Here is a 26,126-nt window from a genome sequence, read left to right on the forward strand (position 1 = left end):
ACAGGGCCGCGCCGGGGAAGATCGGTCCCGGGGTCCCGGGGCAGGCGGGCCCCACACACCGGGCCGGCCTCACACACCGGGCCAGCCCCGCCCCCGCTGCCATGGCGACCGGCAGAGACACAGACACAGACACACACACACACACACACACACACACACACACACGGGAGTGGCCGTTCTCTTGGCCGCTTCACGGTGTGCGAGGCCCCGTCCCTCTCCCCGCCCTCTCCAGGCGGGAGCGGCCGCGGTCCCACAGCCCGCGGGCTGTCGCCACAGCCGCCCCCACGGCGCGGGTCCTCCCGGCGGAACGGGGCCGCTCTGCTTCCGGGGCCGGCCGCGGCCCTTCCGCCCTGCGGCGCTGGGGCGTGTCTAGCCGCGGCGCCTCCCGCGCTCTATGGTCCCCGCCGTTCCCAGTCTCCTCAGCGGCGGCGGCCGGAGCCGGGAGGAGCGCGGCGGCGGCGGCGGGCGCGGGCCTGGGCCTGTCGTGCCCTGCCCCGGGCCTGTCCTGCCCGCGGCCTTGGCGGCGGCCATGGAGCTAGAGGTGCCCGAGGAGGCGGAAGGCTCGGCCGTGGCGGGGGCCGGTGCCATCACCCCGGAGGCCGGCGTGGGGGCACTGGACGCGGCAGGAGGTAACGCGCTGCGAGCACCGGGGGGCCGGCACCCTCGGCCGGGCTCCGGGGCGTGTTCCCCCGCGTGTCGCCGTCCCCTCGAGGGGCCGCTCCCCGCCGGGCCCCCCGGAGTGTGTGTCCCCGTGTCCCGTCCCCCCGAGGGCCCGGAGTGGTTCAGCCTCGTTGCACCCCCCGGGGGGGGTCTGAGTGGTACCTCCCGGCCGGGCCCCCCGCATTGTGCCTTGTGTCCCCCGGGGGGGGCTCGGAGTGGTTCAGTCCAGCCACACCACACCCCCCGCAGTGTGCCAGCCCCGGGGCACCGCGTGGCCCCGGCCAACTCCCGCTTCCCCCCTCCCCGCCCCGGGCATCCAGGATGGTTCCGCCCCCCGGGACTCCCCGAGCACCGGCGGGGGGGGATGCCGGGCTGGGGCTGCCTCTCGTCTCCTGCCACCCCCCCCCCCCCCCGCCCGTCCCGGGGTGTCCTGGGCCGGTGCTTGCTGGGGACGGACAGCGGCGGCCCCCGGAGCAAAGCGGCACCCCGACACCGGCTCACCCCGGTGCCGCAGCAGCCGCCGCTTGCCCGGTTGGCGAGCGCGGCCCTGGGCCGTGCCCCCCGCGTCTCCTCTCCGGGGATGGGCCGCGGGCGTTCCCCTTCCCCCGGCGGGGCGGGAGGGTCTGGAGGGGCTGTTGGCTCAGGGCGGGTGGCGGCTCCTGCCTTGCTCCGGGGCTCCCGGCGCCGCCGCCCGCGGGGTCCCGGCGGCCCCCGGCACCGGGAGGGCGGCGTTGCTGCCGCGCCAGGATCCCTCTGGGCAGCGGCGAGACCGGGAAGGCCGTTTGTGAGAGGCAGGGAGCAAGCCCAAGGCTGCTGGCAGCGTAACAAAAAGATTTTGGGTTCCTCGGTTGGCGGGATCAGATCCGCGGGGCTGTGCAAGTGCACCTGCGTCCACCTTTGCTGCCTAATAATTTATAGTTCATTAACAACCTCCAAATTGCTAGCTTTGCCTGTGATCGTACAGCCCCGCTCTGCTCTTGGGTTGACATGTTCTTTTGTGGGCCTGACGCGAAGCTCGGGAGCACCTGTCTGAGCCTGAAGTTTATTCAGAACCTGCTACAAGGTGGACAGGTTTTGGTTGCGTTATGACAGCAATCTCCTTGTCTTCAGGCCCTTAAATGAGGATCATTAGATCTTCTACAAACCAACAAATTACAGTGGAAGCTGTGATTATTTCACACATGTCATCTGCCGCGTCAGGGGGGCTGGATGTAACGTGTAATTTTTGGGAAGGTGCTGAGATTTAGGCAAGTGGCGAGCTGTCCCCAGCCTTCCTGCTTCACTTTCTCGGTGCTGCAGGGAAGATGGAGGGGCTGGCTGCGTGCAGCTTGCCTTTCCCACGGCTGCTCGAGGCGCTCCCCCACCCGCTGCTCAGACCCCTTTTTTGGGACTGTTGTCCCAGCATGGTGTGGCGTGGCTGGTGGACTTCCAGCTTGTGATGCTGAGGGAGTGAAAGAGAGAACCTCTTGCTGATGAACAATTAAAATGTTGTTTATCCATCTGATTTCTCTGTCGCCTTCCTGTTTTTTGGGAGGGTAGAGGGTTGTTGCTCAGGTCAAGACGAGGTGTCTGGAGACTGTTGCTCAGGTTTAAGCAGGTGTTTGTCTTCCCTTCACAAGTAAATCTGAATTTACAAACCTGTAGGCTGTCTTACCCTACACTGATAGTAAAAAAGATGAAACGGAGCCAGTAATCTCACCGATGCTTTGATTTTTCGAGTCAAGTTGCTTACTCCTCGCTTGGGTAGCGTCCAAATTGTGTCACTCGGCCTCAGCTGCACTTGCAACTGGAGCTCCCGGGAGGGCTGGGGACAATGTGCACAACAGCTAACGAGTATTTTCTGAAAGAGAACAAAACCTGGGGGGACTGGAGGTGGCCCTCAGGCTGTGCACGAAGACACGGCTACGCCTGCGTGAAGGGTGGGCTGTGCTGCATGTCTCAGGTCGGGACTGTCGACTGACAGAGCAGGTCGGTGTGCTCTGTGGTCCTCGTTGCAGCAGATGGGAATACTGTGTCACAGCAATGTGCCCAGGAGCAGATGCTGAACACCATCCTGTCTTGTTGACTGTTTCAAAGCTGATGGCGACAAACCCGGTTTCGCGCGTGGAGCGCCGATGCCTTCGCTGCTGTTTGAAGCAGTGGTGGAGGGGGTGAAGTGTTCACGACCGACCGATAGAGTTGCCTCGTGCCACTCACCTTAATGCTTGTGCTGTTGATGAAGGATTATCAGTGTAGCTGAAATGTGCTCCCCAACTCTCTGTCAGAGAGCGAGGATGGCTGCGTGCTGCACTCTTAAACGGACGTGGTGGGGTTAATCCAGACCATGGGTTGGGTCAGCAAAGAGCTTCCCCAAGCCTCAGGAAATATCAAGAGGGGAGCCGGTTAGTCTGGTACAGGGGTAAAACTAGATGGAGGAGAGGAGCTGAAAGTCAGGGAAACCTTGACACTTAAGGCATGGAGAGTCTTCTGAAGGGAGCTTTTGGAAGTCTCATAATAGCTTTGAGGGTAAAACCTCATTTAGTGCCAGCAGCTGGACTCATGCATGACCACACAGGCACAGTTTGTCCCTTTCCAAGGACCTAGCTTTGAGGTTTTTAAAAGTTTTGTAACTGCTGTGGTTGAAAGGGGAGTTTCAAAATCTGTCAGGTGTCAATGGCTGCTGTGCCACCTCCCTGAATCTGCACCCCCTTGCCCCGGGAAGGGGCTGCGGGGAGCGTAAGGGACTGTCTGCCGGTTTTGGTGCAGATAGCAGAGCTTTTGGCAGGAGTAGAGGCAATGTACAGAGGTACTGTGTGCGGGCAGGGTGACAGGCAGAGCACCAGGATCATTCAGGCTGGGGTGCCCTGACCCCAGAAATGGTTGGGTGAGGAGAGAGCACATCACCATCCCTCTACCTCGGTGCAGTTCAGAGACCTCCGTCTGGAAACCTCCTTTTATCCAAGGGGCTCAAGTCACTGGAGAGCTGTTGGTACAAAATTGATACCAAAGCTGGTCTCCACCATCCCCTTGCAAAGGTGTAAATTCTCAGCCTGATGAGGAAGTAAAGTTGATGTCCAGTTTATTTCCATTTCTCATGTCTCCTGCTACATGACTTGCAGTCTGCCCATCATTTATGGCTTTAGAGCCTGGGCAGAAGCCTCCAACGTGTTCTTCAGGGTTGAGTTCCTCTGCTTTAGGGAGCTGAGATGATTTAACAAGTATTTATGATCTTGTTCAACAGTTGTCTCACTGTACCCAGAGCTGGAGATAGCAAAGTGGAGATGCTGGCAGTGGTGCTGAGTGTGCTGGATGCTGGCAGCACCTGTAAGGCCATCTGCAGAAAGCACTGGGAGAGCGTTGATTGCGACAGATGAAGAACGGTATTGCAGCTCTTCGCTCTTTGCAATGATAACTTTGAAGTGACTTTTCAAGGGTTGCTGGAAGCAATTTTTTCAGTGAGCAGATTAGAGATAAGAGAAGAATTCCACCCTGTGGGGCACAAGCAGTTCAATCCATACCAATGTGATGGAGAGGGAAATTGAAGAGAGCTTATCAGCTTGAGGAAAAAATCAAATGTAAACATCATCCCCAGCATGATTATGGTTCACAGCTTAGTTGGATGTCACATGCCTCTTTCCCGTGAAATGGTGCTAGCGAAGATGATTACAGAGGGAGTCAGCTGGGCAAAAACAGAGAGAAAAACACCCTGCGCCTTGAACTTTTAAAGACCCTGCAGTTACTTCACAGTCAATAAGTCACAGCTCAGCTGCAGGGAAGGAGGAAGGCAGTGAAAATAGAATTCAGGCTGCTCTGGCAAATTAATTGTCCTTTAAGATATGTATCAGCTGGAAACGAATGGGGAAGCTGGGATTATGGGTTGGGGGCTGCGAAGGGCAGCATTGGTACGGCAGGGAGATGTGGCCACTGCCCGAAGGACGCTGAGCCTGTCTGTATCCGTGTCAGGACGGGCTGGAGAACGAATCCCCAAGAACCCGGGACAAAGAATGATTAATCTAATTTTCATTAACTAGCGTTTGGCATTGACCTGTATATGATAGCCTGTTACACCACTGCTGGATCTGCGTCTGGCAAAGCTGCTGCCACCGTGTCCCACTTGGGAAGGTCGCTGGGCCTCTCCAGAAGGGCTCCTCAGGGAATGACCTGAGTGGATTTAGTATGAGCAGTGCGTAATTTAGGAACGATTATTGAAGTGATTCACTGACATGACCATTATGGGCTCTCGCCAGATGCACAATCTTATTAAATATGATTTTCCCATATAAGGTGGTTGCAGCCTGAAAGCAGCAGCAGGAATTCCAGGGCTCGCTTTCTTCATGAACACGTCTTTCAGTCACAGCTAGTTGAGTCCAGAAACAGGTCTGCCACGGCTGTGCAATACCCTGACAAAGGCTCGGAGAGCCCTTCTCATTGCATGCTGCTTACATCTTTGTCACGTTTGATTATTCCCATTCATCTTTTAGGGCTGCCAAGCATATTCCTGTAGACCAGGATTAATCTATAGAGGCCTCCAGGTGCCTTGCTCCCGACACGGATGCGGTACCTGCTGCATCTGGGACCTTACCGGCACGAGATCAGTTCCTGTCTGTGCGTGTGAGAACTGCAGGCGTTCCATGGGCATAATTAACTTGCAGCTCGCAAGTCAGAAAACGTTGAACCTTTTGCACCGTACTGGGGAATGTCAGAAGCAGAGTTGGAGGGGGAAATGTTTGCGAATTCCCGGTGCAGGGAGGGTTTGGCTGTGTTTAGGTGGGAGTGACCTTCAGCAGGCTGGTTCGCACGCTCCACTCCCACCAACAGCGCGCGGACAGAGCTGCTGGTCGTGTTGCTCGTGGGAGATGCTCCCTCTTGTAGCCTGGCTGTGGGAAGGCAGGAGCCAAAGTGGGACCTGGCCTCCCCAGATGGTCTGATCCCATGGATGTGCCCTCTCTGATCTCCCCCAGAGCCTGCGGTGCTGGAGGAGCCGACAGGAGCAGTGGGTATCGGAGCAGGCTGCTGGGTTTGAGGCGTGCTCTCTAGACCCTGGAAAGTTTAAAGCGAAGGCCTTGGCACCTCCTTTTCTCAAAGATGTGTGTGTGGGGAGAGGGGTGACTCTGTATGTTTGAACTCATAAATATCAGCAGAACAGTAGAACAAGGCCTAGATGGGGGTTTTTGTTTCATGTTAAGTCTTTCCAGGTGTCTAACCAAAATTTCTGATAGTACCCTTTAAACTTGATTTATTTTAATAACCCAGCTGACAGTATCACTCTCCCAAGCTGTTGCCTTCCAGGCCTGCAAGCTGGGTCACCTTGTGAATGTGCCCAAGAACAGAAATTCTTAGTCACATCGGACTGGATGTCTGTGATCGTGTCCATGGGGCCAGGCAGAAGCTATTTTTAAAGCGTTATGCAGGTGCAAAGCCCTAGTTGTTTGGTGTGGGTTCCCAGTAAGTAGCTACTATTGGGGCAATACTGTGTGGTATTTCGCCATTTTTAAATCCATCTGTGGCTGGTGCAGAAACTCAGAGGAGCAAAATATTGTAATTTTCTATAAGTCTTTAGCAAAGCAGAATTCCTGGCACAAGCACCCTCTCTGCGTTTGCTGCCTACTGATGGTGCACCACTCTGTGTTTGTCCAACAAGCAAGTACAACCGCTTGTGTTTTCCTCTAACGGGAAGGACGTTATAGTGAAAACGTGCCGTGCTGAGCCCCCGCCTGTGCAGGGCTGCCCATCCGTTCGCTGCACGATTGCACTCATGGCAATGAAACAACAGGAGCACGGCAGAAAGGGAAATGAAGGCACTGCGAGGGGCTGGAAAGAAAAGGCAGTTTGATGCTGAAATGAAACAACAAAAGTGCCGGAAAGAGGGTTGTGTAAAAACCAAACTGGTGTCCTGTGTGAAGTGAGTTTTGTTTTGATCCCTGTCAGCACTGACCACCGCAGCAGAGCAGCCCGGTGTTGCTCACCAACCTCCATGGGGAGCTCTGTGCCAAAAGGAGAAGCATCTGCTGGCTTTCCCAGGCTCTCCACCTCCTCTCTGGATAGCTAGGAGACTCAGCCCCGGGAGGGGAGCCTGGCCTCTCCAAGCAGCCTTACCAAGAGCCAATGATAATAAGGTAATGTTGGGGTTTTTCCTTCTTTAGGTAGGTCTTAGAAATACTCTGTTCCTAAGCAGCCTGGCACTTGTTTGTTTGAGTTTTTCAGTGTTGCCAGTAGCTGAGTTAACCTCGGGACTTTCTGGGAAACGTTTTCTGTAATTAAAAAGCTAAAAGTGATCAGAGCAGCTTTTCTGTCACTTCGTCTCTTCTCACCCACATATTTAAGCAGAAAATGCTGTCAACCCCTAATTAAGTGTCGTCTTCTTCCATCATGTGTTCTTGTGGCTTCCCCAGCTTATGTGTGGGTTTTTGCACTGGCTTGTGGTGAATAACCCAGGATGAGTCAGAGTATGTGCTGTGGCGGTGAGGAAATCTGGAGGCTTCAACGTGTTTGGTTGCCCTGGTGTTCACGGCCTGTCCGATACCGCTGATCACTGCTAACCACAACTGGTTTCATCGTCTCGCAGCTCTAGGGAGAGGCTGCGAGTCTTTCACTGTATGAGTTAGCCCCTTTGCTTCTCTTCCAGCTTTTTTTGAATACAGCAAACCCACCGCTCTTCCCTAATCCTGTTTAAAAAATACAAATGCATACAGCTAGAAAGTCAGTGTGTAATGTAGAATCATTCAGGTTGGAAAAGCCCCTCGGGATCATCGAGTCCAACCATCAGCCCGACTCTACAAAGCTCTCCCCTACCCCACATCCCCCCACAGCTCATCCAAACAGCCCTTAAACACACCCAGGGATGGGGACTCCACCAACCATATGAAGGGTTCTCTTAAATATTCACTGTAACACAGAAACAGGCTGGGATAATTGATATTTAAAGAACAGCATTATTTTATAGCATGGAGATTGCATATTCTGTACGGTTGCATCTCTGCAACTGACTGTTGGAAGAGCTGTCCCTCTGGATAATTGCGTGGCTTTGCAGCCATCAGATCTGGAGTGGCAGAAAATAAACCTCAAAACGTCCAATCACTGCCTGTACAGTTCACGTTCAGTGAGAGGAGTGTAAAACGCTTTGCAGACTCATCAAGGGGGCACAGTCCTTGTCTCCTCTGTAATTAGCAGAATCTGCATGTTCTCTTTGCTGAAAATTGCTGTTGGAGAGGGTGGGAAAGACTTCCTGGGAGGAAAGAGAAGTTGGAAACTGGCTGTTTGCTTCTCCAGTGTCTACGTGGTTGCAGACTGGCCTGTTGTGTGAGTGGTGTTTGGGAGGGGAGGACCCACGTTCCGGTAGCACGTTTGTAGCTGCTCCTGCTGCACAAGGTGCTCGTGGATCTGGCAAAGGAAACTGGGTCATGGCCCAGGGTTTGTCACAAGACCAACCTGGGCAGATAACGCGGCCGCTTCTGAAAGGGCCTGGAGATTAGCTGAGCATGGGAACACCGCATGCAACAAGCTCGTGTCTTTGTTCTGTGTGAAACAGCGCAATCTCCTGAATTTGGAGGAATTAACGGATTATAAGAAGAGGGCAGCTTTACCTTGTTTGCAGTCATTAAAGCGTAGCAGCGTGCTGTTGGGACGGTACCGTTAGTGACGTGGGGAGCTTGGTGCCGGTCAAACTCCAAGTAGCTCAAACGCTGCTTTTCATTTTTTACTGCATAACATTAAATCTCTCCCAGCCATGCAGGGGAAGGATGTTTAATTCAGCTTCTGCCTTGGTGCTCTGGCTGCCACTGTTAAGACTTCACTGTTTCTGCGTTCTGGATTTGCAGTGATCCCGTTGGTGCCTGCAGTAGCTGTTGCTGAGTGATGCTCTCGCATGGGGGGGCCTTGGTGGCTCCTGCAAAATTAGTTCTTTGTGCTTTGAGGGTCCGTGTAGCCAGAGTAGTTAATAACTCTGCGTTTAAACTTGTCAGTGCTTTCTCTGATGAAGCTTTGTCACACTACTGACTCTTTCAAATTCTCTGTGTTCCTGTATCATGGTAGACACCTCCTAATCTCTTCTCCAGAAGATCTGGGAACGCTTCAACCCAAAGCAGCACTGAGCTCCCGGAGGAAAGGCAGCTCATCAGCAGAGGAAGGGGAGTGCTGGGCTGGGAGCCAGTTGGGTCCCTACTCTTTCACTGAATTTAGTATTTCAGAGTAATTCCCCAGCTGTTTCATGTTTTTTCTGTAGGAGGCAAAGAGATCTGCTGCTTTTGAGACTGAGTAGCTGAGTTCACACAGTTGTTTGGCAGGCTGGTGTTGGAAGCCTGTCCTTAATGTAACTCACACTCTGGACACATCGGGACGCTGCCCTTCAAAATGGGCATCTTGAATGTGTCAGACCATGCTGGTGACCATGTTACCATCCTGCAAGAGCAGAATTAGTCAAGATGATTTGCCCTTTCATTTGCTGCCTGGCAAGGTGGTGTTTAAACTGCCAGTTACACTCTTCTTCCCCTTGGAGTTTGCCATTCTCAGTTGCTGCTTTATATTCTGTCACTCCAGGTGAGTTAAGGTCCAGATCTCCAGTGGCTGAGATGGCCACTGAGACCAGGGAAGCACAACCTGATGGACTTGAGGACTGACATGAAAAACACGTGTAACCTCCATTAACAGAGCGTCGTTTGTGAAGTCATTCTCTTGTGAGTCCAGGTTTGATGCGCAACTTTTTGCCTCCCTGGTTAAGGCTGGATGCACTCCGCCTGCGTGTGTGCCACCTGAGCAGAGGGTGTCTCGTCCACGTGGGGCAGGAAGGGTAGGGAGGAATGAGGTAGGTAGAATAAAAGCGATGCTACCTTATATTTAAAGCAGGAGTAATGTAGGTCATCTTAATCTGCTCTCCCTCCACCCCTTCCTGTGGGATGGGAGAGAGTCCCAGCCGCGTTCGCTGCAGGGTGACAGTGAGGTGGGACAACCTTTGCTTTGCTGCTTTCTACCTTTGGAGCATTTTGTGATCTTTGCAGGTTTTTTCGACTAGTTTATTACCTACCAAAAAAAAAAAAAATTCTCTCCAGCAGTAGAGCAGAATAGTGTTGTTTCTGTGGATGAAATGAATGGCTTCAAAGTGTTCCCAATTATTTTTTTTTAGGGTGGAATTCCTGGTTTGTGGGTGGAACTGATTCTGTTTAAAAGGCAAGTTAACAGCATCCTCCTGAGCTTTTGGATATTTACTTGGTTTTTCTCCACTTGAAATTGGGCAGCAGTGCAGTTACAGTACTGCTTCAGTTATTGTGTGAATACCTGTATAAACATGTTTCTAACGCTCGTCCTTTCAGCCCTCCAGTGACTGGAGTTTGGTTCAGAAGGGCTGTGTATGGATTTTCGTTTTTCATTCAGGGCTGTACGAGCTCAGGTAATTAAGGCCAGTTGGCACCAGTTTAAGCAACTTGAGTGTTGGGAGCGATTTTGGTTGGCATGTCAATACAGCTTAAAGGGTTTGGAGCACTTGAGAAATATTTTTACGTAATTGGCAAGTTTTGAGAGATTTTGTGAAACCTGTCCAAAGCTCAAGACACATCTCCAAAGTATTGCAAGGCCCACGGCAGGCTGTTGTACCTTGAAACAGCCGATCTTACCAACACGTACATCAGTGATGAAAACACCACCAGCAGTATGCACTGCTCACTCGATGTGTCAACATGGTCACTAAGGTCTTGGGGGTTGCAACAGCTGAGATGAGACACGGCTGGTTTTCTGCTCTAGGAACCTGCTGGGTTTTGTTAGCGCTTTGAAGTGGGTCAGCTTCTGGCAGCCCAACTTTGGCTGTCATCTCTGATGTCCATTGATTTTACTCGAGGTCCTAAAGATCTGAGGGATTGAAGAAGAACCTTCAGGTTTGGCATAAGGCCTAGAAACACAAGTTTCCATTTTACAAAGTAAAAGGAAGGTGATTAGCTGGAGTCTCCCATTGCCACCGGTCAGGTGGCCTGGTTTCTTCCTGCAGGATTCTTCTAAGCGAAGTTCACGCTGGCTTTGTGACACTGATGGCGTTCACCGTGCTAGTTAATGTGTGGAGAGGGAAGACTCTTAAGGCAGAAATGATGGTACTTTGCTAACTGCTGTAAAAAGACAGGAGAAATTTGCCTGTGACTTAATGCTTGCTTGTCGTCTTTGGCACTTTCCATGACCTGGGCGGTAGCGCAAGCAAAATATTATCAAAGCCCCTACTGTGGGCAGGATACAGCAGCTGATGACAAAGATGCTGCAGTAGTTTTCTTTCTATAGTCTCTCTGCACATCTGATGGACAAAATTTTGTGGATTTTTCAAAGCAAAATTGTCCATTACTGCATTTTTCAGAGGGAGGCAGCTGGCTAAAATCATCATCTGGTTGAGTGCTCCTTCCCTGAATGTGTGCCTGATGGCACTTCATGCAGTCACTCCATTTAGATGCTGATGTGAAACTTGGTTCTCTCTCCCATTTCTTGATTTCACAGTTTCTGTCCGTGCAGCCGGTTCTGCAGCGTGTGCATCCCCACGCCAAGAGGAAGGGGTAATGTGATCAGGAGGCCTACGCGCTGCCGAGAGGGCAGATGTAATACCTGAAACTGCTTGTCTTCTCTTTAAATGTCACTTTTAAATGGGTGTCGTCTTTAAAATGACAGTTTTCCTTTCTGTATGTATTTGGTGCTGCTCTCGCCATCTGTCTGGATGCGTGTTGACGGGGGCAGCGTACAAAACGGCATAGAATTTGCTGGCAGAAATGCAAACTATAGAGATGTAAAATAGTCCCTGACTTCAAAGCTGGAACAAAGACAGCAGAAAATTATACCGTCTTGAAGCTGTGCTTGTCAGTGTTAAATGACATGCTCCTCAGTTACAGGGCAAACACTTGCCTAGGTGGAATCCAGAAATAAGGCAAAGTTTTTCAGTTTGGCCTAACAGGTGGTGATTATTTGTGGGTTTAAATAGCACACGTTATGGGATAACTTTTGTGTTGGTAAGGACTGTTTGTTCAGTGATCACAACTGAAATCTGGGAGGCTGGCTAACAATTGTCTTTGCTTAATTTACTACTTTTTTTTTTTTTCCTGTAATGATAACTTATGATACAAGATAATTAAGTTTTTCTGGGGGGTGCATATTGTGCTGCATTTTGTAGCTTTTGATATGCATACTGGTTTTTTTTAATTCCAGGATACTTCCTCTCAAACCGGCATCTCTTCGGGCTTAAATTAATTTTGATGGAAGAGAAATGATGACATAGTCTTTCTCCACCTTAGTCTCAGAGGGTTGGATGTTTGTTTTCATTTCGGTATTAAGTAGGAGTCACTGGTGGATTAACTATCTAGGACGCTCTTTTGAGAAAGAGGCTTCTAGACTGGTAATGCCAGAAAATGCTTATTAAAGAAAATGAGCAACTGAAGGAGCGAATATCCTGAAACTGCTAATTGCTTCTGCAGCTTCTTCATGGACTGGCCCCATGCATTTCCTGTGTGTAATTGCAGTCTTCGCTGCAGCTCCTTTGCAGAGAGCCTCGAAGTCCTGATAAACACGGGTCTGTCTTTAAAAAAAAGGAAAAAGACTGTGCACTTTGTCAGACAAGACAGTTCTATTTCAGTTAAAGACAGCAATTGCCTTATCTATTTCACTTTGGTATAATAAGCTGGGTTGCCCGTCATATACCAGATGCAGAGCTGGCCAATATAGTCTGGTATTAAATTGAAGACACTTCTGAGATGAAATGCTGGTAACGGGCTGCTTGTCAGGACTCCATCAGCTACGAAGAACGTGGTAATTCGGGAGGAACTTCCTTTAATACATGCAGGCTGTGGCTTTGTATTGGTAGGATGGCAGTCACGGGCTTTCATGAGGTATTGAGATTTAAGGTTTATAACCAATTTCAGAGAGATGCTATGACTGCCCTAACTCCCAGGTTTTAAAACACAAAGATTCGTTTTATTTTTAATCTTTTTTCTAAACTGAAAACTAGGACCGTGAGAAGGCTGGAGGTAACCAGCATGAAGAGCAAACTGTAACCTAGGGGAACAAGGTGGGTTTTTACAGTGCCTGAAGAAATGAAATTTAAATGCAAGTTTTCCTGTGAGGTGGGGTGAAAAACAATCCGTAAGGGTGAGGTGGGGTGAAAAACAATCCGTAAGGGTGAGGTGGGGTGAAAAATTACTTAATCCAAGGCCTGGAGGAGGGAGGGATAAGATACGCCTGAATGGCAGCTGCTCATCTAAAGGGAAAAGTAATATATTATAGGCAGAAGTGGCAAGTGCTGCCCATTCCTTAGTGTTTTCTATTAGAGCTCCTGCTTTTGGTTGCTTTGACTTGCCAAGATAATTGTCTCCAAATGTCCTTTGCCTTATGGCTGGCCTTTAAGTTCTGGCAAAACTGGTGCACCCATTTTGATGAAGTTAAAGCCAAGCAGTATTGCCCCATCCACAACTTCAGAGCTTGGTCAGATCCATCTTTACATGGCGTTGCAGTATCTGCAGAATGGTTCTGCTTCATCAGACCTGCCTTTTTCTCTTCACATGGAAAGCCTTCAGCCCCTGACTGTTCTAAGCCTTCTAACTTCCATTTTGCTGTGCTTTGTAAAAGTAACTCACCTGTTAAAATCTCTCTGGCCTCACCGGTGAGGCTGGAGGAACCCTGCTGCTTGGTGGGTACGGATCTATAGGCTTGAGCCATCTGGCCTGGAAGAAGATTACTGGGTTGGGAGCCAGGAAACGTAGAGTTTAAACCATGGGACTTCCCATGTCAGCCCTGTGTATCTTATATTCCCCACAGAGAGCAGTGTTACTGCACACGTCTGTCTCTCTTCCTCCCACCCCACAACACACACCACCACCATAAAACAGAGAGCCAGCAGCTACCAGCTGAGCTGAGAGGGGAAACCTGAGCAAGAGGCTGAGTTGTCCTCCTGGAGATGCTTTTCAGAGAGAACGTATGATGTTTGTGTGCCTGGCTGTGGCTTCTGTTTCTCTCCAAATGCAGAAGATTGTGCTGTCCCCCCGCTCCTTCGCAAGTCAGTGGCAGTGTGTGTTTGGCTGATCCAGCCTTGTAGCGTTCAGCGGAACTACCTCATTTCTGGTTTTATTAAAGTCTTAGCAAACAGTGTTAAATATCCTGTAGATTCTTCTGTGTCATTCAGAAATGCTAGACTGAAGTTCGCTCGATGCTGCTGTCCTGAATTACTTTATTCTGTACCTGTTCTTCATAAGGCATCCCCAGTTTTTCCTTATATCAGGCAGATGTTGAATAAAGCCCTGGGAAGGGCTCAAGAATGAAGTTGTTCGTGGTTCAGGACTCTGTTTTAGGACCTGTGAGACCAGAAGTTGTTCCCAATTGCACCTCGAGCTTACAGAGTTAAATCACATGTATGAGCCACGTGGCCAACCAGACTGGGCTCTTTCTGAGATGGTCGCTTGTCTCTGCAGCCTGATGTTCTTCGGCTGTAGCTTTCTGTGTTTAATGAATGCACTTCTCCTCCACTCTCACTGAAGCAGGGCTGCTCCGAAGCCTGCAGCCCAAGAGCTGGGGGTTCTGGAAAGCTGAGGAAAGAGCTGACCCAGCTGGCTGTTGTTCAGCTCCACGGTAACTTGTTTTCTTTCACCTCATAACAGTCTGCTATCAAACACATCCTAGAAACCACAAAATGACTTCAGAAAGACCTTGACCACTCCTCTATCCCGTGCAGTGCAGGATACGAAGGGTAAGCGCAGCGCTTGCCTGGTGCACAGCTCAGCAGTGACCGTGGTGGTCTCTGTTCTTCGGAACCCCACAGGTGGTGCCGCTTGCAGGGGGGCTGCTGGCTGACCTGGGTGTGAACGTGTGCTGCAGCCTCTGGGAAAATAGTGCCAGAAATCTGAAGGGTCCTCAGCACCTGGGGTGCCTTCAGGAGTTTGTGGGTAATCAGTGCTTCAGTTCTGCCTACGCAGCACTTCGGGAGTCTAAGTGCTCTTTTGGATTTTGCTCTTTGTTCTTTTGAATCTTTAGTTTGGACACATACCTGTGCGGAGTCTGGAGCAGAGCTTGTTCCCGAATGAGTAAATAAATTGACATAGCTGCACTTGGTTAAATAGGAGTAATAAATGCCTGGCTCAGCCTCCAACTGAAAATCCTCCAGGCTGGGCTGGAGAAGCTGCTTTACTGACCTAGCTTTTGAGCAAGCTGCAGATCTGTGCCAGAAGGAGCCTGTCCTTCAGCCTGTGGTTACCTGTATTGGAGGAGGCTGTCCATGATCATCGGTGTAATGCAACTGAAATATCCCTGTAGCCCAGCATAGGCACCCTGTTAGCAATTCCTGCCATCTATGTGTGTCTCACCTGTTTGTATGTCCTACTAAGAGCTCCAGAAGTGCTTTTAAAAATTACATTAATTTTTAGGTAACTTATTTTCAGCTGATAGCTGAGTCACTGGCTGCCATGCTTCAGCCAGGATCCCAGGGAGAGAAGAGACTACTTGCTGAACTTTGAGTTACGATTTTTGGCAGCACACTTCATCTTTTGAGCTTGTTCTGCTGTAGCTTGTTTTGTTCCATCTGTTCAGGTGCCTTTGTTAGAGCAGAGCAGGAGCACCCGACCGAAACACTCCAGTCACAGAGAGCAGAAGTCTTGACGTGGCTGGTAGGAAAAGAACATGGTGGTGAGCAATAATTTAAACTTATTCTTAACCTACAGTCCCCCCACGCCTTGCGGCACTAGCTTTTGCCCTAGAGGTCCTTCCTCAGTCTCACAACGTGGGTATGTGGTCTGTGTAGAGCCGCTGCTGCTGCAGGGGACGTTTGCTCACAGCCCTGATGGAGGGGAGGAGGACTGGAGGCTCAGTACCCCTCCTGGGTACCAGCCCCCTCAGTCTGGGGACAGAGGAAGCGTTGGCACGTCCAGGGAGGGACAGGATCCATCTGGCGGAAGGGATTTGCACTAGCTGGGATGGACTAAGCAGAGTTTGCTCCTAAGGAGCTGGCTGGCCCTCACTGCGGCTTGCCGTGGGGTTTGGATGGGTTGTGTGAAATCTGTTGCCTGTGCAGGAAGAGGGTGCTGTGACAAGGGCAGAGGACACTGATGGGAAGCAGCAAAACACCAGCCAGACCTGGCCTTCTGCCACATGTCAGTTGGGCTAGTTAATTTTGAATGAGGCCAAGAAATCTCTGATAGCTTGGTGCCCAGCGAGCTCAGATGAGACTTGTGTGCAGCCTGGAGAGCTTGAATGTGTAGTTGTTACAGGCAGCAAAAGCTTAGGTTTGGTTAGAAGTATATTTCTGAAAGATGGATCACTGGTCTGCCTTTCCTATCATGTCTTTAACTGCATTTTTTCAGTGGGACCTGGTCCACTTGAAAGCTGTGTCTGAATCGGGTGGAGGACATGCTCTTTGAGGGGCTGTGTCACAAACCCATGCTCTAAAAATAGGTCCAGAAACTCAACCTGATGCTTTTGCCTTGACATCTGGTTTTGAAAGTTACAGATGTCTCCCACCCAGACCTTGTCCTCAGTGTTGTGATGCAAATCTCTACGTCCGTGTGCATGTTGCAGGGTTGTCAGCAGCACCCGTGGCAACCTGGAAGTGTTTTGTGGAGGAGAGTTTACTCAGCCTGATGTGAGCAGCCTAGCAAAAGACTTTATATCCAATGACGCATGTTGTATACGACCCCATTCTGAAATCCCTTTTCAAGTCTTCAGTGTTTGAGCACCCTCAGAAAATCTCTGTCAAGCAACATTAGCAAGAGTGGAATTAAATCTTAGAGGATTTAGCCGAGCAGCTTTGGCTACGGAGTAAATCAGGAAATACCCCACTCATTAAAAATCCAGGTGCATCTTCAGGATGACTTGTGAAGGGTGGCCTGCAGACAAAACAACTGTTTTTCCTTTGGAGATTGCTGTTGGCTGGGATGCTGAGCCTCCACAGTTTCAAAGCTGTGCTTTACAGTGGTAACTTCTGTATATCCTGGTGTTGTGGTAGGTGGTTATTGTGAAACTTCAGGTAGATTTCTTGACCTGCTGTGACTGTGGGAACTGGACTTCAACACATCTTTTAGAAGGTCAGAAAATGGAAAATTTGGGGAGGTAGATATCTTTCTTGAGTTGCATTCTTCTATTTTGATGTAATTTAGTCCGAGAATAATTCTTGACGGTGAATGAGCAAGGGAAGTAAGCTCTGTCAAGTAACATCTCTAGGAAGACGCTTTTAAGTAGTGGCAGCAATAAGCAATCTGACCCATCCCTCCTGGATCAGAGGTGCCGACTCTGTTTAGCTGCAGAACCCTCTGTGCAAAAGGGCTGAGAGATAAAATAGGGGGGATAGTTTGTCACTGTCTTGTATAGCTTGCAGTCCGGTGCTCTTTGTATCTGCTGTGCTGCTCCAACGAGCAGGTTGAATAATTTCTTTGACTTGCCAGTGCTCTCCCAAGACAGGTTGAGATCCTTTGGATGATATCCCCAGAGAAGCAATATTGTGAAGGGAACCAAGCTGATGCTGTGCAAAGGCATCCTCCTGTTGTCTAGTTAAAGGGGTTTTGCCCTCTCAGTAACAATATCCTGTGCTATTTATCAGCTTAAGAGGTTTTGGGATTGGCTACAGTGAAGTTATCCTTTTTCCAACCACCGATTCCTTGTCCTGTGCCTGGTACCAGCCTTGCAGGTATCATTGCAGAGACAGCGAGTTGCAAAGATCAGATGGTGGAGAAGAGCCTCCAGGGCACTAATCCCTACCTGCCAGGAGGTGCTGAGGTCTGAGGTCGTGCAGCTGAAGCACTGAGCCATGCCACACTACAAACCATGTGTGTTTGGGGCAGAACAACTGCTCTGGCTCTGGCAAGCAGTATGGAACCTCGGATTAGTCAGCTCTTGCTTCTCCCTCTTTTAGTGGCACGTGGAGAACAGCATAATGGAGGATGCAGCTGAGCATCCTTGCCCTGCACAGAGGCAGGACACACCTTAAAAGTGCTGAATCCTGCTTCTAGGCAGGAGCCTGCAGGCAGGGAGATAGCAACGCTCAGAAAACAAAGGAGGGAAGTGAATTCTGGACTAAGCCTTTGCAAAGCTGCCGTGTGCTTCTCTGACCTGCCGTTGGGAAATGGCTCTCTGGGACCTTGTGGCAGCTGAAAACTGCATCTGAACACACACAAAGGGTCCCAAGGGCTGCCTGGGGTCGTGCACTACATTCAGGTCCCTGATGTTTTTGCAACACGACTAGAAAGGCAACAGGAGGTTCTCTGTCTTCTTGCTGCTGAACTCCGGCTCTCCCAGCAGGCAGAAGATGCTCCCGTGAGCCGTGGTGGTGGGTTGGGACCCGCTAGCAGGGGATGCGAAGTTTATCCTACCCCTGAGCAAAGGTAAGGGGGCAACTGGATGTTGCTGTGGCTCTTCTGGCTGATTGTAAGGAATGTGACTTCAAAGTCCTTCAGCCTGTTACGGCCTTGCTCAAATTGGCGTCGTGGTTTTAGTGTGGTGCCACTGTGCCTGGATGTCGTCACAGGCACGGAGAGTTGTCTCTGTCCTGGAGAGGTTACGCTTCCTGCTGTGATGTTTGCTGTCTCTAATTAATCCTAATCAAGCTTTGCTGTGAATTCTGGATTTGGCCGTGAAGGTTGTAATAAAGAGAGAAGCCAGAGGCTAGGAAGAGGCTGGCATCCCTAACGCCAGTGCCGGGCTGCCTGACCTTGGGAGCGTCTCGCCTTTCTGCCTGCGCTGCCCACGTGGGCAGTGGGGAGAGCGCTCGGCCGCTCTGGACGTGCTGGGGAGCGTGTGTTGTTCCACTCCGCAGCCCTCCTGTGACCAGCAGCGTGGAAGGGAGCGGGAACACTCTGTTCAGATAAGGCTGCACCTTTCCCATCTAGCAGATGTTCGCCTGAACATCCCACTGGATTGCATAATTACAGAGTTGAACGTGGAGCCGAACGGCTGCAGCCTTTTCCGCTACTGGGTGTCAGCTATTGTGTGCTCCTCTTGATGAGATTTTTGTTTGGCTTTTTTGTCGGCTGTGTCACACGGTTCGGGCTAGGCGCTCTGAAATTGTCCTTTTTTTTTCTACACGCAGCTGATCCGAGACAAGAAAACAAATCAGTTCTTTTTAAATTTCATTTCCCTGGTCTTGTCCTGCTCATTCCTCACTGTAATTGGGCTTCCGTGCTGTAAGCGCTTTTCTGGTGAGTTGTCAAGGAAACGTTTTAGCATGGTATGTCCTGGCTCAGCAGTGTGGCTCCCCGAGGAGGGCTGCACCCAGGATGCGGTCCCGCACCTGCAGCTGAGGGAGGAATGTGTTAACTCCCCGCCTGCATCTTCAGCTTCTGCCCTGCCTCCTGAGCTGGAATAAACAGATTTATTTCTGAGGCAGAAAGAGTTTCTGCATAAAAACAAAAATAAAATAGGCTGGTAGGTGCCTTTACTGCAGAATCATCCCTTTGTGGCCGTCCCTTGCAGCGGTGATGCTCCATAAGCTTTGCTCTGAGCAGCCCTAGCTGGGCTCTATAATACAAGGCTTAAATTACTTGATGCCTGGGGAGTGCTGGCAAGGGAGCAGCGAGAGCACTTCTCCGGTTTGGGGTTCAAATCCCTCAAGCAGAAACCTGGAGGGGTGGCTGGGGCAGGACTGAGTGTGGGGCTCACTGCTGGCTCAGGGGATTCCTGCTGCCCACCCGTCTCGGGCTGATGGAAGAGCTCGTAGGTAAAAGCTGCCCAGGGTGGAAATGAGGGAGCAAGCTGTGTCCCTGCTGTTGGGTGGGTATCACGGCAGTGCCCCGAGGCCCTGTCCTACCTAGAGGGTACATTCAGCTCTTTCCCTTAATTTGTACAAGCCATGCCATTCCTTCCCCTAACGAGTTTATGCTCAAATAAACAAGACAAAGGGCACGGGAAAAGAGTGCAGCACATAGAGCTGGTGCAGCAGATCATGGTTTGCAAATGTAATCTTCCCTCCACAAAGTGGAGGTGGTTCCTGTGTGCTTGAAATGGCAAAACGAGGCATGGAGCTGATGTGGGTGGTACGTGGAAGCAGAGGACGGGGAGGAGAGCAGGGCAGCCAAGGTGGGATTAAATGGGATTACTTATCTCTGGCTGCTCCTGGTAGTCCGGTCTGAATACTGCCCGCTGCCGCCAGCTCTTCTGTCTGCAAATTGCTGCTGGACTTTGGATGGTGATTGAGCTGTCCTGCGCTGCACGTGCACTGGGGCAGGGTCTCTCCTTCCCCTTGCCATGTTTGCCCCCAGGGACGGAGCAAGCCTTGCCTCAGCACCCTCCTGGATGGGGCTAAACAGTGGAGAGAGAGTTTAGGCTGTGTTCGGCCAGCACGAGTTTGTGTAGATGATGCCAAAAATTCATTCAGCAAGTGCTCCAGGGAGAAATGGCTACAATTTGGTATCAAAGCTCTATGTAGATTCTATATAACAAGGAGACTTTCTCACATTGCTTTATTTCCTTATTATTCCTACAAGCTCTCCATTGAAGCAGTTCTCCATGCCCAGAGCAGTCAACTACAGCTCTTTCTGCCAAGAGATGCTGCATTTAAGGGGGGAAAAAACCCCAAACTTTTTATTTACTATTGTGGCTTACTTGATGTTTCTCATCCTAATCAAATTGTGTTGTTTTATGGGAAGAAAATGTGTTTAATGATCAGAAGTAGGTCATCCTGGATGCCTGGGCAGGGCAGCCTGTCAGTAGTTGCCTTCTCCAGGAGGGTCCAGCTTCTGTTCCCTGTTGTGTCTCCTCCTCTCTGACTGCCCTGGGCTGCCTGCTCCTGCGTGCTGGGAGCTGAAGCCGCACATTTCAAGTGTGAGAAGAAATTCAGAGGTGCTTTCTGCCTTTCCCTTTTGGTACAGCCTGGTGCTCGTGCTGGCTCATCAGGAAGCCCCGGCTGGCTGCCTGTGCTAGTTCAGATGCTGCTTCTCAGCTGAGACGTGTTTTCTGGCATCTTCTCTGAATTGTCTTCCTCCACCCCCCCTTAATTTTAATTTCTTTTTATCAGCAGTCCCTTACGGGAAGTAACAGCTGTCTCTTTTGATGGATGCATTTCATTTTCAGACTTTCTGTATTTTGACTGCAACACGTCTGCTACATGTGTATAGCCTTTAACTTTCACAGCTCATGTCTTAGCACTCTGTTTCTTAATGCTTTTGTACATAATGCATTGACCAGACAGGGCTGCATCTAGAGCGGTCTGAACAATAAATCACAGCATCCTGGTCTGTCTTCACCTCCTCTTACCATCTAAATGGGTTGCTCAGGTGTGTCATGTCTTGGTTTTGATTGAGTAAGTGTAAAATTAGATCCAGACCTCCTTCAGTGTGTGTGTGTGACTTGTCAGAATTTCACAGCTTTCTAGCAGATTACACCGGGTTAGTATTAAATGTCAGTTTTGCAAAGGCTGCTGTCAGCTCAGTAGTTCAAAAACAAAGAACAAATAAAAAAAGCCAACAACAACAAATGTAAACTGCTGGTCCAGCACTTTTGGAGAATGTACTTTGAAAACTAGCCATGTTTGATTGCAATTACTGCCACCCCGATTGGGAGCGAGTGGCAAATTGCAAGTCTCTAGTGTGCTGCATTTTTGGAGGGGTCATGTTGGTACAGCCTGCAGCTGAAGAGCTTACGTGGTGTTTATATTCTAATGTATTTTTAGTTGCAGTCACATTGTATATCTCCTCGTAAACACTTTAATAAAGTAAAGCCTTTATTAAAGATGCAGCACCATCTCTGACCCAAGAAAGGAGTCCAGATAAATCTCCCTGTTATGCAACTTTGCTTTGACTTCTCTAGAGCATCATAAAGCATCAAATACTTATATATGTGTGTGTGTGTGTATACAACGGTCTTATAAAGAAGACTTCTTTGTTAGATCTTAAAGGAGGCTTCTGCTGGATGTTTGTAAGCTTTCTTAACTTCCTTTTCGGTGGATAGAAGCCTCTCGTGGCTCTTTCCAGGTTTATAATGAAGGGGCTTTGCGAGTCAGTTTGCCTTAGCTGGTTTTGAGAAATCTGAGTGACATTTTTTTCCTTGATTAGTTTTTAAAATGTATTCTCTGCATGTAAACAAAACTTGAAACCTATATTTTGCACTTAAACTCATTCTAAGTTGTAGACATCAAGGGCAATATATTCTGAGTTTCATGAAGTTTGCTTTTAAGCCCAAAGATTCAACAATTCTAACTTCTCAGCTTCTGCCATCACTTGCATTCCCCTGATGACAGCATCTGGAGAGTCTGTGGGCTGGAGGAGCCAAGGGAGCTGCTCTGATCCCAACCCTGCACCACTTTGTGAGTTCAGATGCACCGATAAGGCTGTCTGATGAACTGGGTAACAATGAGGGTTTCCTTTGTGAGTAGCAGCCCCCCTGCTAGCCTGTGTTGTCCTTTGCTTACTGGGATCGAGCAATCAAACGTGTAAATGGAGGGTGAGGGGCCTAAAAAGGTCTGAACACCATCTGTTGATGCAGTGTATTGCATAAGAGGAACAATGGAATATCTCATCTCGTGTAGGTTTGTGCTCCTCTGGCATGGTAGAGCTAAAACTTGAGAGTCCTTTTCTGTGTCGGACAGTAAATGTGCAGAGGGTTTCCAGGAGTAAATTCCTCCCTGTCCTGTGGGGTGTCAGCATTGCGGCGGGGATGGGCAGGCTGGTTGTGGCTGTGAATAGAGAGGCATATGGAAAAAGCAGATGTTAAGGCAGAGATGAGAATTGCCGAATGCTGCAACCGAAGCATTTCTGAGGCTCCACAGGAGCTTGAGCGTTGGGATAGGGTCAACTCAAAGCTGTGCACTGACGAGAAGAGGAACTGAAGGCAGCAGGTCAAGTGTGCATGAAAGGCACTGCAGAAGCCAGGCACAAGCTGGAGGCAGGGCGGAGAGCTGGGGCTTCATCCCGGGGTTCCCCTTCCAGAGCCACTTGTCACGTTTCTGAATACACCCTCGCTAAGCTGCACCAAATCAGATAAGAATCATTTCAGTTAGCTTGTTAACTGTTGAAACTTCCTGCAGCAAAGCTCCTGTTCCCCACGAACCTGAATGCTGTCTCTCATGGCTGTATAACCCTGAAGCTGGAGTTAAATCGGTTTTCGCAGGGCCATCTGTCAGCCTCTTTGAGATGAGCACAGCCGAGTGCCATGCACTGAGTAGCCAGTGGAAGATTTTTTTCATTTTCTGCCCAGACAAGTTGATTTCATAAAGCAAATTTTTTTTTTTTTTTTTTGGAGGGGCGGGTAGGGAGGTTTTACTGGCGATGCTGTTGTCTACCTGAAGCATCCTTTCTCCTGGAGATCCGCAGTTCCTCACCTCTGGTACCTTTCCTTAACGCAGGCGCTTGGTGTAGATTCCACTTTTGGTATGTGTACAGCAGCAGACACTTAAAAGCTGGGAATGAAAGTGGCTTGTGGTAATTATCACAAAATTAAAGATAATCTCCTGCTCTGGAATTGTGACAAAGTGCAAAAAAGAGATTAGTGCAGTAGGGGAGTGGTTGTGGCCATGGCAGGGAGAACACAGTCTCCCTGGCCCAGGGCCCTCTTGGCTGCAGTGTGTTCCCAGCGATTTCCAGTGTTCAACCTGGAGCACCATTTGCCCCTTTGGGTTCCTCTGTGGTCTTGAGTTGCTACTCCAGCTCATGCCCTGAAAGTTCGTTAGCCAAATGCTCACTTCATGCCATATCTCCTGCTCCCCTGGCCACTGCGGGGCTTGTTGTTGAATGATCATAAAATTGTGTTGTCTTAGGCCAAAGAACTAAGTTTTCAGCGCAAAAATGCAGAGTTTGAGCTAGCAGTGGTCCTCTGAGCTGCGTGCTGGTGCAGTCCCAAAGAGCTGGAGGGAGTGACGGGGTTTCACGTTGCCCATCACACGCGGTGACGGCCCCTTGTGCAACCCAGGGCAGTGCTGGAGAGGAGCTGCTCTGCAGGGGTGAGGGGCTCCCACTCTGCTCGCCCCCTGTTCTCCGGGTTGAGATGGGACTGTGCGGTGCATCTCTCATGGAGGGAGCAGGATTTCAGACCTTTGCTGCAGTCCTGTGATTCTGTTCCTGATGTGAAACTTGGGCACTAGAGAGCACAGTGTAAAACAAAACAACAAGAAGTGAATCTTCCTGTGCCACTCCAGCTTTGCAGACGTGGGCCAAGCTGCTGGGCTGGGGGGTTGCATTGTGGACAGTTCAGGTTGCCACATCGACAAGACCCATTTTGCACCAGGGGATCCCCAGTTTGCAGAGACCAGGATGGTGAGATAACCTCAGCACTTCTGATGGAGAGCAGTTTCATCTGCCCTGTGACCACCAAGGGGCTTTTGTTGGGTTTGTTGGTTTTTTGCTTCCCAGTGTCTGAAATATGTCCTGAAATACAACTGAATCGTGCCCTCTCTGAGAGCTGTTGGCATCTGCAGAGCATTGTGCTCCTGTTATGCCCAACTTCTTGCTCAGGCTCCTTTTGAAACAAGCCCTGAAGCATCACTGCTTGTATCTGAGGAAGATAAGCAGTTACCCCAGCTAAATCATCGTAGCTCCTCTGTGGCCAAATGAGGGAGATGCTGACGCAGCAGTGTGTTGGGCTGGATCCTCTGGGGCTTTTCCTGCTTTTCAGCTGGGAGGGCTGGACATCTCCCGCTCCTCTGGAGAGGGACCACCCCCCCAGCTTGGGTGTAGATATCCCTCTCGAGTCAGAGGACTTGCGTACCAGCAGGTTGTGTAATCCACCCATTGCCCTCAAGTGGAGGAAAAGTTGAGGGGTTGGAAGAGCCTTTCTGCAGAGCCAGGAGTCTCAAGCTGCACTCGATGGTTTCTTGTGAAATTAAGCCCTTTTTAAAGGATTGTGGGTTGTTTAACGATCTGTGCTTGTAGGAACACTTCAGACAGGAGCACAGGGTGGCAGACTCGCACCTGGAAACAGATGGAAACACTTGGGTTTGCATTGTTTGCGAGTGGGTTTGCATTGTTTGCGAGTGGGTTTGCATTGTTTGCGAGTGGGCTTCCCTCCTAATGACTGGGCTCTGCATGCAGAGGTGGTTGGGGGAGGCTGGGGAGCCGCCTTGGCAGGGGGTGTTGTGCTGCGGGACGGGGTGGGGAGCTCTTCTTAAGCAGCTCTTGATCCTTGTTCACGGTGGCTCTCCGGAGCCAGATGGGCTGGAGCTTGTGGTCCCACACGTGAGGCTCTCAGGTCAGCAAACACCTTGTGGGGCTGGTGGCAGAGGAGTTTCTTCTCACTGTTGTCTAAAAATAAGGATTTCCTTGCAAACTTGGGCTTGTGCGAGGAAGCGGAAAGATGGACTCGTGTTAGAGGAGGGTTTGGGCCCCTGTTTCCAGCTGTGATTATATATCTGAAAGCTTTAGGCAAAATCCTAATTTCTCACCGTTCGCTGTAATGGAGTAATGGTGGCTTCTCCCAAAGGCAGTGTTAGAGATAAATGATGCATCCATTTTTGCAATACATTTGGACTTTGGATTCTATAAATAGATTCAATTATCAATATAGTTTGTCAAGTGCCTTCTGAGTGGCTGGAAAGCAGCTGCTTAAGTGTGTCTCCGGGCTTCTGTACGTAACCAACTCTTCAGTGTAGTGTGGACCCACGGCTCACCGTGCAGCAGGGATTTACAAGAACTCTCTCTACTGAAGGAAACATTATTGCTAGGAAAAATTGTGCATCTTTGTGTTTCTGCATATGAAATTGCTTGAGTGACCCCTATAACTTCAGCCTCCTGCACTAGTGAAACTGAAAACTGAGCAAAACTACCTGCTTTAAAGGCTTGCCAGCTCGCTTGAAAGAGCGAAGCATTAGGCTATTTTCTCAGTGGTTGGTTTTTTTCCTGATATCCCTACTTTTACTGATGCTCTTCCCTTCTCTCCTCAGGTCTAGCGTCGAAGAAGGCAGCCATCACCGAGGTGAGATGTGTAAAGCTGGCCTTGAAAATCCCATGCTGAAAAATGAGACCACAGAGCTCTAGGAAACACTTCTGCCTGACTTTTTTTGAGCAGAGCTGGATTTCAGAACACATTTAAGATTACAGAAAATTTGATATTTGTTATCTGGGAGAAAGAAAATTAGTGGCAGGTCTCTGGAGTTCCTGTGTTGGCATCAGCACAGCCACAGAAGGGATCTGAAAGGATTATGCCCACCATGTCACCAGTTTTAGCTGCATGATCCATTATGTCTGTAAGTGGCTGAGGGCACCTCTTTTACACCAGAACCTGAAGGTGATAAATGGAGAATCCATGTATTGGGCATCTCCAGATCTCCGTGTTGGGTCTCGCCCACTCCTGGGAGCGCGTCAAGCCATAAAACAGGGGAACTTCTCGAGGGACTGATCTTCTCTCCCAGATAATCCAGGTCACAGGTTGCTGAATCACTGTTACCTTCTGGAGCAAAACTCTTCACAGTTGGCAGCAGGGAATCTAGTAGGAGGATCTGTGCTTGAAAGCTGTTCCCTGAAGCCCACACTCTTCGTTTAGGGCATCGTGTTCAAACGCTTCTCGATTGATCTAATTTTCTGACATACCCCTTTACATTGCTCACCTGGGATGATGAGCATTTGTGTACATGAATAGCA

At 50.0% G+C, this 26,126-nt stretch overlaps 1 protein-coding gene across 10 annotated transcripts in view; it reads left to right on the forward strand.

Annotated features, from left to right (window-relative positions):
- Positions 1-371: 371 nt before the first annotated feature.
- PIP5K1C (phosphatidylinositol-4-phosphate 5-kinase type 1 gamma) overlaps positions 372-26,126 on the forward strand; it is a 50,708-nt gene continuing 24,953 nt past the window's right edge. For 9 of the 10 annotated variants that reach the window (XM_074808940.1, XM_074808941.1, XM_074808945.1 and 6 more), the window contains exons 1-2: positions 372-629; positions 25,430-25,461. In XM_074808940.1, coding sequence (XP_074665041.1) covers positions 395-629; positions 25,430-25,461 — 267 coding nt within the window. In that variant the 5' untranslated portion in view covers positions 372-394. The remainder of the gene's footprint in view (positions 630-25,429; positions 25,462-26,126) is intronic. The other variant, XM_074808942.1, reaches the window with a different exon arrangement.

The sequence above is a fragment of the Strix aluco genome, chromosome 29 (assembly GCF_031877795.1).
Source record: "Strix aluco isolate bStrAlu1 chromosome 29, bStrAlu1.hap1, whole genome shotgun sequence".
NCBI lineage: Eukaryota > Metazoa > Chordata > Aves > Strigiformes > Strigidae > Strix > Strix aluco.